The sequence below is a fragment of the Meles meles genome, chromosome 3, assembly GCF_922984935.1.
Source record: "Meles meles chromosome 3, mMelMel3.1 paternal haplotype, whole genome shotgun sequence".
Lineage (NCBI taxonomy): Eukaryota > Metazoa > Chordata > Mammalia > Carnivora > Mustelidae > Meles > Meles meles.
The window spans coordinates 49262294-49274589 of record NC_060068.1 but is presented as its reverse complement, the minus strand read 5'-3'; the positions used below and the strand labels follow the sequence as shown (position 1 = coordinate 49274589).

Sequence of the window (12296 nt, the reverse complement as noted above, 5' to 3'; positions counted from 1 at the left end):
TGGGATGAATTCAGGATCTGCAGCTCAACATCATTTTATAGATTTAGAAGCTGTGGGATTTTGACAGCCATTTTTCTTAATTAAAAGACCCTTATTTATGCAGATGTTTTACTTGAACTCTCCAAGTAAGTTCCTAAGGAAATGTTCTATTTCTATAAAAAAAGACACATGAAGTCTAATATTAGTCCAGTATTTCTCAAAAAAAAAACCTTTCCTCATTCACACCTTATACCAATAGTCCAATTTAAATATTCATTTTTCAGAGAAACTTGTTTGATGAGGCATCATTTAGAATCATCTTCCTTTCTTCCAAGACCCTAAAATAAGAACATTACTTCATAAATCTACAAAGCGTTTTTGTTTTTAAGATTTATTTATTTATTTGAGAGAGACAGCACACAAATGGTGGGAGGGGCAGAGAGAGAGAGAGTCTTTCAAGCAGACTCCCCACTGAGTACGGAGCCTCACGCAGGCTCAACCCATGACCCACGAGATCACAGCCCTTAAAAGCTAAAATCAAGAGTCAGACACTTAGCCAACTGAGCCACCCAGGCGACTGTACAAAGGGTTTAAACCCCATCCGTGAAGGTAGTCTTCTACATCCTCCTAACCTTCCCATTATATTAGCTAGAAAACATGACCTATTTATTCCATAGGGTCCAATACACTATATTTTGTATACTATATTACACTAAAAAATAAAATAAATGTGGTAGCATTTGACTTATCTTTGTGATCTTACTACCAAATACCACTCTAAAAGGAAATTTAGAATTGAAGATACGTTACTAAGAAAACTGTTAAGTTTATAAAACATTTTTATTTAAGAAAATTCAAAGCCCTTAACAAATACATCAGTAATTCCTCATCATATTCCTGAATAGTCAGAAGAGACATGATGAAGAGATAGCTTATCTTCCCCTCGTTCCCTCTTTCCTTCCCTCCATGTCAGAATTAAAGAAGGATTAGGAAGCCACAGAGCCCAGCAACCTATAGCTGCTGAAGATCATTCAGGAGTCACTTCCCAAACCTACAGGCTCAATATTTAAGGCATCAGACTTCTGTGTGGTGTTTAACTGGGAACATCACTTCACCCTGACAATCTCATCTGGGCATCGTTTTTCAGTAAAATAGTGCATCATTATTACCACCAGAGGGAGCCTGAGTCTTCTCACACACACAAGTTGAACCTAGAGAACTAATTGTTTTCACTTTGATGCCTCTTCCAAATATTCCAATGAGTAAAGGTTTACTCACATAGAAAAGCAGTTTCTTTTTTTTTTTTTTAAAGATTTTATTTATTTATTTGACAGAGAGAGAGAGATCACAAGTAGGCAGAGAGGCAGGCAGAGAGAGAGGAGGAAGCAGGCTCCCCGTGGAGCAGAGAGCCTGATGCGGGGCTCGATCCCAGGACCCTGAGATCATGACCTGAGCTGAAGGCAGCGGCTTAATCCACTGAGCCACCCAGGCGCCCCAGAAAAGCAGTTGCATCAAAGTTTTCTAATGGTAAGTAAACAAGAATGTGATGCCAATGTAGCTGCAAATGTACTAGAAAGAACTGAAGTACTCCAAGACCTCCTAGATGAGAGGCAATCAGATTATAGTGTAATGTGTTTTAGGAGAAAGGGGTTTTGTATTTCATACTCTGTATGTCTCTGGTATTTATAATAAATATAGCTTTCTGGCTTTTCACTGGGAATTTAAAAAAAATAAAATGAATGAAGCGTGTGTGGATGATGTATCACAGCATTCCAAGCTCCCAGGGGATATACCTCCGTGTGACGGTTTCTAGACAGTATATAGTAGGGATTTAAGACTATGGGAGTAATTGAGAGGTAAGTGGTTTACTCTACATCTAAATTCCAAATACAAGTATATGTGAAGAATAATTTTAATTACTTTCTCAGAGGCTGTTCTAGCCATGTTTCCATTTTTTCTTAAAAGCAGGAGTGGTTCCTAAATTTGCATAGAACTAAATTCTAATCTTCATGTGAGGTAGCCCCACCCTACTCTCTTCATATCCCCCCCACCTCATCTCAAGGGGAAAAAAAAAATCACTACCTCACAGTGTTTGTAGAGATTAACCAAGATCTGGAGAATTTACTAATTATAGTAACTATAATTGTAGATATGATAACACAGCTATCTTAATTCAAGTATGACTTGAATTTTCAGCAAAACTCTGTGAGAATGGTACTATATGTTTGTACAGAGGACAGGGGGAATTGATGACGATTAGGCAGTAAGCAACACTGGGAGGCCCAGAATGCCAACAGAGGTCTGACCACAGCACCCAGCAGATAACTTCCTATCAACAAACCCAGATTTGTAATGTCATAGCTCAAATCAAAGAGGGTCCAGTGTGTGCAAATGAGGTATTTCATCAACCTGCAGAGTTTTAACAGTTTTATCTAGTTGCCTACTTGACATTTCTATTTGACTACCCACTTGGTTTCTCAAACCTAACAAAACAAATAAATCTTGACACTCTTTCCCCACATATCTCCAGCTCATCTCACCCAACCTCAGGAAAACCTCATGACTACCCACTCCATCCATCAGCCCCAAAGAGAAAATTCATCCAAAATACCTCTAACATTCCACATCCATCACCACTACTTCCAATACGTGTTTCCATCCACTTCTCTGTATTTCTACCATCACCATCTTCCTAGCTAAAAACCACCTCACACTAGTCCACCACAGAAGATTTCCAAAGGGTCTTCCTGTGGAGAAGCTCTTCTTTCTCAATCTGCTTTTTACCAAGGAGGCAGAGCAAATTCTGAATGAACTGCTCTTCAAATAGACATTTTTTCCCCTTCACTTGTCATTTAATTGCACTTTGGCCCTATCAGTTACATACTTAATCAACCAAGTTCAGTTACAAAGTTAGCCAAACATTTGCTAAATCTTTTTATGGTTTGCTTTAAAACTAAACTCCAGAACATCAAACTCTTAATGGAGTTCTCTCATATTATTGCATTTTTCTGAGATAATCCTATCTGATCTAATATTTTTATCATGTAGTTAAGATAAATAAAGTTTAAATAAGATTTTAAGTTTAAAGTATCATTATTTTCTGATTTCAGTTGATCTAATAAAAGCAATACCCAATTTAAAGGTATTTCTCTATCAGGGCATTTGGGTGGCTTAGTCAGTTAAGCGTCCGACTCAATCTCAGCTCAGGTCTTGATCTTAAGATCATGAGTTCGAGAAAAAAAAAAAAAAATTCTCCACCTCAAAACAGTATTCCTGAGCTCCTGCTTGTGATCACAATGCAGTAACTGGTATCAGATGAAACTTTCCTCCTCAAGATCTGTAAAACATATACAAAGCAACTGTTTTTCAGACATTGGGCGACAGAGAAGATAAGCCTGTGATAGTTGAGGGGAGGGAAGCACAAGGCAAGCCCCCCACTGCTTCAGTGTTCTGCCTGGAGGCACCTTCCCAATGTGGAAAAAGGAAAGTGGAGCTCAAGAAACAGTCTCATGGCGCTCCGGGGGCAGAGATGAGAATTTAAGGCTATTTTTTTTTTAAGACTTTATTTATTTGAGAGAGACAGTGAGAGAGAGCATGAGAGGAGAGAAGCTCAGAGGGAGAAGCAAATTTCCCATGGAGCTGGGAGCCCAATGTGGGACTCCATCGTAGGACTCTGGGATCATGACCTGAGGCTAGGCAGTTGCTTAACCAACTGAGCTGCCCAGGCGCCCGAGAATGTAAGGTTACTGTGATAAGGATGGAAGGTACAGTGTAATATAAAAAAGGGGACTCCAGAAGTCTGTATGGGGTTTTCCATAAGGTTGGCTGAGTATATTCACTACACTTAATCTCAACATAAGCAGGGTAAGACTATGTGAGCCTAAGGGAGGGCAGCTGCTGCAAGGCTTCGAGCTGAGCGGGGACACCAGAGAGTGGGAAGTGGTAGGGGACAGAGATCCGATGCAGTTGCTGTCGGAGAAGCGATGCTGAGCACAGTGTGCAGTCAACCAAGACTTCAGAAAGGCCAGGCTTTAGGAATAAGGACCAAGCGTAAAGTAAAAAACACATCCTAAGCTAATGACAAGACAAAGTCTAACAAGTCCCACCCTATGAAAGCATAAAACCAAGCATAAAAAGTAAGACCAAGAGTAGCCAACAACTGGGGCACCTGGGAGGCTGCGTCCCCTAAGCGGCCGACTTGATTTAGGCTCAGGTCAGATCCTGCTGCCTTAGGCTCAGCTTAGTGTGGAGTCTCCTTGTCCCTCTCTCTCTCCCTCTGTCCCTCCCCCCAGTCATACACACACTCATGCCTGCCTAGCTCTCTCCCTAAAATAAATAAAATCTTAAAAAAAAAAAAAAAGAGTAGCCAACAATAATTTAGCTGCCTGCCAGAACAAAATTTGTCTCTGCAAAGAAAGACAGCATAATCCAAACCTCCTCCTAAATATTATCTAAAATTTTCAGCATACAATAAAAAAATAGTATATATGTAGAGAAATAAGAAAATACAACCATTATCTAAGAAATAATAAAAGCAGTCAATAGAAATAGGTTGTGAAAGTCACGGACATGGGAATTCACCAACAAGGGCTTTAAAACATCTTATACAAATGTGTATAACAATTTAAAGGAAAATATAGACATAATAAATTAACAGATGGGAAATCTCAACAAAGAAAGTAAAAGTATATAAAGAACAAAACTGAAATTCTAAAACAGGGAAGTATAAAGTTCAGAGTGGCTTTAAGAGCAGATTGGACAACATGGGGAGGAAAAAGTTGATGAGGTTGAAAACAAGTAAAAGAAATGACCAAAATTTAAAAGGGGAGCACGAAGATTTTAAAAATGAACAGAACTTTGTTCGCTTGTGCGACAATACTAAACGGTCTAGCATATATATAATTGGATGCCCAAGGAAAGAAGAAGACTGAATGGCTCAGAAAAAAGGAATTTGAACAATAATGGCCAAAAATCTCTGAACTTTGGTGAAAAAAAATCAAATTACAAAAACATAAATGATAAATACGAAGAAAACCACATTTAGCTACACCATGGTCATACAGATCAAAACTAAAGATAATGGAAAAATCATAAAAGTAGCTAGCGGGGAAAAAAGGACAAAGTCCATACAGTGCCTACAGAATGAAGTCTGACGGATCAGAAATGACAGAAACCAGAACACAACCGAACCATCTCTTTTAAGTGGGAAAGAAAAACCTATCAAGTTGGAGTCCTACAGCTAGTGACATTATCTGTTACAAATCAAGGTTAAAATAAAGATATTTTCACAGAAAGCTGAGAGAATGTATCATCTGCAGACTGGTACTGTAAGACATGCTAAAGGAAGAAAAACAATGTCAGATCTAGAGGAAGAAACAGAACACACTGGTAATAGTAAGCAAGTGGGTAACTGTAGTCATTTTCTATTGCGGCTGTAGCCAATTGCCTCAAACTTAGTGGCCTAAAACAACATAAATTTCTTATCATACAGTTCTGTAGATCAGAAATCTGACCGAGATCTCACTGGACAAAAATCGAGGTTTGACAGAGCTACGTTACTTTCCGGAGGCTCTAGGGGAAAATCAACTTCCTTACCTCCTCCAACTTGAAAGGCTGCCCTGATTCTCTAGCTCATGGTCCCTTCCTCCATCTTCAAAGCCAGCAAGAGCAGATTAAATTCGTCTCAAACTGAATCATTCTCACTCCTTCTCCTGTCCTTTTTTCCTACTTTTTAAGGACCCGGGGGTTAGTTTGAGTACACTTGGATAACTCAGGAGACGATCTCTGGCAGAAGGTCAACTGATTAACAATCTTAATTCCACCTGCAACATTAATTCCTCTTTGTCATCTAACAGAATATTTACAAGTCTTGAAGACTAAGATATGGACACATCTAGGGGACTATTTTCTGTCTATTATAATAACTATAACTTTTCCCCTCTTTTCTTGATTTCTTTTAAAAACTACCTCCTGTTTAAGCAGAGATAGTAACATCGTAACATGGGGCTACTAATGGGCAAAAATAAGATGCATGACAATGGCACAAAGGACAAGAGAGGGGATAAAGGGAGCTATAGTTTTTTAAGATTTCTAAACTTTACATATTATGATATTAATCCTAAACACGCTGTGATAAATTAAGAAATCAAACTGTAAGCCATCAAGAAACCACTAAAGAAAAAAATAATAAAAACTATAGAGAAGGTGTTAATTAAAAGTAAAACAGAGTACCAAAAACTATTCAATTAACACAAAATATAATAGGAAAGGAGGAAAAGACCAACAAAAAACAGATACAGTAAAGAGGAAAAAGAGCAAAGCGCTACACCAAATATTAATAATTACATGAAGTGCAAATATACTAACATTCAATTTAAAAGGAAGAGATGGTCAGACTAGATTAAAAATAGAAAGCCCAACCATACGCTGTCTACAAGAGATCACAAGATGGACTCTAAATAGAAAACTACACCTTGGCTAAAAATGAAAGAATTAAAATGAGGTAACATGCAAACAGTGAGCATGAAAAAGATGCAATGGATACACACACACACAAACGCGTGCGCACGTGCGCCTGAGTTTGGGTATGTGTGTCTGTGCATGTAGCAGACACAGAGAAAGGAGTATTGTCAGCATAAAGAAGACATTTCATAATGATAAAAGGGTCAATTCATCAAAAAATTGCAAATATGAAGCCTAATACCAGAGCTTCAAAATAATTCGAAGCAAAAACTGATAGAACTAAAGAGTACAACGGACAAATCCGTAATCATTATTGGAAATTTTAACATCCCTCTCTCAATGACTGATTGAAGAGTAAACAAAGAAATCGGGAAAGACAAAGACCATCTGAACAACACTATCAGCTAACTAGATCAACTTGACATTTATAGACTACACCCACTGCCTGGGAATACTCATTCTTTTCAAGTCCACCAGATCATTCATCATGAAAGATCACATGCTAGGTCATAAAACAAGTCTCAGTAAATTTCAAAGGAATCTCACAGATTCTTTTTTTTTATCACAATAGAATTAAATTAGAAATCAGTAATACTCATGAGATAACTAGAAAATCCTCTAGTATTTAGAAATTAATCAAAACACTACTAAAAAAATCTAGGGTCAAAAAAATCACAAAAAATTAAAAATGATTTTGAACCACATGATAATGAAAATACTTAGCAAAATATGTGAGATACAGTTTAAACTATAGGGCATGGGGAATACTTGCAACTTTACACTTACATTTATTTAAAAGGGAGAAGGGTTTCATATCAGTGTTACCTTAAGAAGATGAAAAAAGAACAAATGAAAGACAAAACGAATAGAAGCAAGTAATAAAGAGTGAAAATCAATGTAAAAGATGACAAAAAAAAATCAATAAACCCCAACTTAGTTCTCTGAAAAGATAGATTAAGGGAAAATTAAGAAACAACACAAATTATTAACATCAGGAGTAAAATACGTGATATCACAACAGATGTTAAAAAGATACTAAAGAATTATTATGAACAAATTTTTGCTAAAAGATAATTCAGATAAAATGAACAAATACTTTTTAAAGAATACTTAAGCCTACACATAACAAGTAAAAATCAGAATGGCCCAATCAATCAATATGTGTTCAAGAAACTGAGATTGTAATTTGAAACTTTCCATAAAGAAAATTCCAGGCAGAGATGGTTTTACTGGTGAATTGTATCAAACATTCAAGGAAGCAATAATGCTATTTTTTCTTCACATTCACTATTTCAGAAAACGGACAAAAGGAGAACACTTGCCAAATTATTTTAAATGACCAGTAAAAAGCCTATTACCAAAACCTGACAAAGATAGTACAAGAAAATTACAGACCAGTATTTCTCAGCAAAATAATATCGAATCGAATCTAGCAATATGTAGAAGGGATAATACATCAGGACTTATCTCAGAAATGCAAGGATGTAACATTCAAAACTGAATCATTGTAATTCTCCCACTAACAGAATAAAGAAGAAAACCCACATACTGTCATCTCAGATGCAGAAAAAGCTTGTAACAAAATTCAAACTCATTCATGAGAAAAACTCTTTCACTAGAAATAGAATGATCTTCCTCAATCTTACAGCTACCGCCATACCTAAATGACATATTGAATGTGTTCCCCTTAAGAAAGAGAACAGGCTAAGGAGGTCTCCGTTCCTACTACTTCTATGCAACACTGTAATTCAACACTATATTGGAAGACCTAAGATTAGAAATAAAGGAAAGCGGTCTGCAGTCTAAACAATAACACTGTAAATGTGAAAAAATTCTAAGAATTTTTTTTTTTTAAAGCTTCCAGAGATACGAAATCAATTTAACAAGGCTGCAGAGTGGCAAGATACAATATTAACACAAAAAATACTTTAGTTTCTATCTACTAACCAACAACTGGAAAGTAACATTTTAAAAGTAGGGTTCAGTACTATTAAAAATATTAATCATTTAGGGGGCACCTGGGTGGCTCAGTGAGTTAAAGCCTCTGCCTTTGGCTCAGGTCATGATCCCAGGGTCCTGGGATCAAGCCCCACATTGGGCTCTCTGCTCAGCAGGGAGCCTGCTTCTTCCTCTCTCTCTCTGCCTGCCTCTCTGCCTACTTGCGATCTCTGTCTGTCAAGTGAATTTAAAAAAAAGAAAGAAAGAAAAATATTAATCACTTAGGATTAAATATAACAAAATAGATGCAGTAACTCTGTACTAAAATACAAGATATATTTCTATATCTTAAGAGGCTTTATTTATTGCTATATCTTAAGAGGCTTAAATAAAGGTTAAGAATTTTCTCCAAATTGAGCTATAGATTCAATATAAGCTTAAGGTCTTTTTTTTTTTTTAATAAAATCTAACAACCTGATTCAAAAATTCATATAGAACTGCAGAAGATCTAAAATAGCTAAAGCAATCTTGGAAAAAAAAAATTGGAGAATTGACACTGCCTGATTCCAAGATAACATGGAGGCTTAGGAATAGACAAATAATAGACAAATAGACAAAAAATAGACAAAAAATAGACAAAGAGATCAATGAAATAAAATTGGCCCATATATAGGCAGTCAATTGATTTTCAACAGAGGCTCCAAGGCATTTCAATGAAGATAGTCTTTTTTAACAAACGGACGTGAAACACTGCATAAGCACCAGGAAAAAACTTCTCAATATCTACCTCTACCTCATACACACTGAACAATTAATACTAGAGGGATGACAGACCTAAATAAAAAGCAAAATCTATAAACCCACTAGAAAAAGGTATGGGAACATCTTTGTGACTATGGGTAGGCAAATATTCCTTAAGAGGTAAAAAAAAAAAAAAAGTAGGGGCGCCTGGGTGGCTCAGTGGGTTAAAGCCTCTGCCTTTGGCTTAGGTCATGATCCCACCTGGGATCGAGCCCCGCATCAGGCTCTCTGCTCAGCGGGGAGCCTGCTTCCCCCACTCTCTCTGCCTGCCTCTCTGCCTACTTGTGATCTCTGTCTGTCAAGTAAATAAATAAAAAACAAAATCTTAAAAAATATATATATATATAAGATGTAAAAAAGTCTTAACTATAAATGAAAACAAAATGATATCTTCATCAAAACTTAAAGTGTCTGCCTATCAAAAAACAATGGTAAGAACATGAAAAAGCAAAACAGCTAGAAGCAAAACCACATCACATACATATCTGAAAAAGAACTTATATCCAGGCTACATAAAGAACCCTACAAATAAATAATAAAAAAGAATCCAATTAAAACGGGCAAAAATTTAAACACTTTAAACATGAGTAAGCAAAAAGTACAGGAAAATGTGGGTAACATCATTATTCATCAGGGAAATGTTAACTGAAACCATAATAGGATGCTACTTCAAGCCAAACAGACTAATTAAAATTAATAAGACAGAACTAAGTATTTGCAAGAATGGGGCAGAATTAGAACTCTCATTCACTGCCTGTGGGAGTATAAAATGATACAGCCTTCTTGGAAATCATTTTGGTAGTTTATAGTTACATTTAATATCATTAGAAATAGATTCTAACCCAGCAATTCTACCCAGGTATCTCTCCCAGGGCATAAGATAACTTACTCCACAGATACACTTGTATAGAACATGTACAGAAACTTCTAACACAGTAGCAAAAAAGTGGAAACAATCTATACACCCATTGATATTTTTTCTTTTTCAGAATTTATATATAAAATTTTTCCCAATTTTATTTTACTTTTCCCTATTTAATAAATGAAATTTACTATTGGCATTTAATTGACCTTCGAATGCTCTAGAAATTATTAGAGAAACTAAATGTTGCTTTTAAGACTTAATGCCAAGTCACCAAACCTTGTGTATTACAAGTCCCTCTGAGAAGAAGATTCCACATGGAAAGGGAAAAGTGTGGCTGCAGAAGATTTACCCATGACTATGCTACATCCTGATCTTGGGATTCTGTGCCTTTTGGTCAAACTGTCAAACAGGAAGTCTCGATTCTTCCCGTTCTAAACCTCTCTTTTATAATGGAGCTGGTGACGATAGTATTCAAGACAAAGGAAAATTCCTTAACTTCTGCTTTAAATTGTACATTTTCATTAGGTTCCAGAACAAAAACTTAAGGGAGCAACAAATAAATTAAATCTGTTAAGGGTCTGGTGCACTGCATAGTGACTACTTGAGGGTTTTCTATTAGAAAAAAACAGACATCACTCATTAGGATGTACTACTGATAAAAACAAAACCACACCCTAGGATAACTTCTAATTAAAAAGTAAGCATCTAAGACTAAAAAGCATCCTTTAGAGCTACATGGGGTCCTGGGGTATGTCCTCCAAGTCCTCTCCTGGACTCTGTTGACCCAAACTGACCCCCTGGTGCCTGGCTCCCTGGATCCCTCCCTCCACCTGCCTACAGTTTGTCTCTGCATCCATTCCCGGCATCCTTCCACCACCCTATCTGAGAAACCAAGCCCTCCTTCCACAAATAAGCAACACCAGACATCTAACCACCTAGGATCACAAAGGGATGGGTAGTTAGTCCCAGCTCACACTAAAAGGTATGCTTTGGGAAGTGGCATGGGGATGGGGGGTACCTAAATCTGTATGATGTACACTCTAAAAAACAAGGGCAAAAACAAAAAACCCTAGAAATTTTATCAGCTCAAAAAGAAAATTAATTTGGAGGACTGGCAATCTCATCATTACAGGGTAATTGTGCTCACACATGGCATTGCCTAGCAACAGAAGGCACAGGCAAATCCCAACATTGGGGTGTAATGAATCACTCACTGCCTACTGCTCACAAATGGTAATTTAATAGGAAGATATTCACATCTGGTTCAATCTCGAACAAGACTTCAGAGAATTCTGCAGACTCCAATTGAGAGAAGCAGCAGGTATTTCTGCCAACAGCCAGGCTCCAGAACAAAGGCTGTTCCTACTTACTTGGTTGAAGGTATGCTTTGTTTAAAAACAAAACAACACAAAACAGAGTCCTGATAGCCTTGTTTTTGACATTTTGTTTTGGCGATGCTCCAACTTCTAAGGCTTCAGATGGAGTTAATAAACAGTCACAAACGAAAGAAGGTAAATATGACAAACAAACAATGGGATAGTCATGGTGGAATGAAAGTCACTTTAGAAGACCTCAAAGAGACAGCCCCATCTGCCCCAGAATCTGTATGCGACTTCAAGCTTAGTGCTTTCCGAACAAAGGTATAAAAAAGAGTCCACATACGAGCGAGATCTATGTCTGGATCGTCTGTTGTTGGGGTCCGCCTGATTTTTTTCCTTTTGTCTCCTTAATACAGCTTCCCACTGAGGCGCTGAATCAACCATATCATTCTCCTGCCGTATTCTGAAAGGAAAGACCATTCATCTCCAGTTAACATTCACACGTGTGGTGCTCTATTTCTTGGCTCATTCTCAACTTGCTTTTCCAAGTTAAGAAGTGATCAAATAAGTTCTTGAAAAGTTATTAAGAAGCAAAGATATTTAAGAAGTAATTTTATTACTGGGATCGAGCCCCACATCAGGCCCTCTGCTTGGCAGGGAGCCTGCTTCCCCCTCTCTCTCTGCCTGCTTCTCTGCCTACTTGTGATCTCTATCTATCAAATAAATAAAATATTAAAAAAAAAAAAGAATACAGTCCACAGTGTATCACAAGTACTACATAATTAACACCAAGTAAATGTCTAGACAATAACTTATAAAAGTTCTGAGACTATTATAGGGTAGAGCTCATGAACTGATTTTTTAAATACATGGAATTTTAATTAACGATAAACTTTAAGGGGCACCTGGGTGGCTCAGTGGGTTAAAGCCTC

General features: G+C 37.1%; 1 protein-coding gene across 2 annotated transcripts in view; it reads right to left on the bottom strand.

The window, feature by feature from the left end:
• EPB41L4A (erythrocyte membrane protein band 4.1 like 4A) overlaps positions 1-12296 on the bottom strand; it is a 257445-nt gene that overhangs the window by 11787 nt on the left and 233362 nt on the right. Inside the window, exon 19 of one of the 2 annotated variants that reach the window (XM_046000707.1) lies at positions 11708-11827. The exons of the other annotated variant lie outside the window; for it this stretch is intronic. Within the exon in view, the coding sequence (XP_045856663.1) occupies positions 11708-11827 (120 nt within the window). The remainder of the gene's footprint in view (positions 1-11707; positions 11828-12296) is intronic. 2 annotated transcript variants of the gene reach the window in all.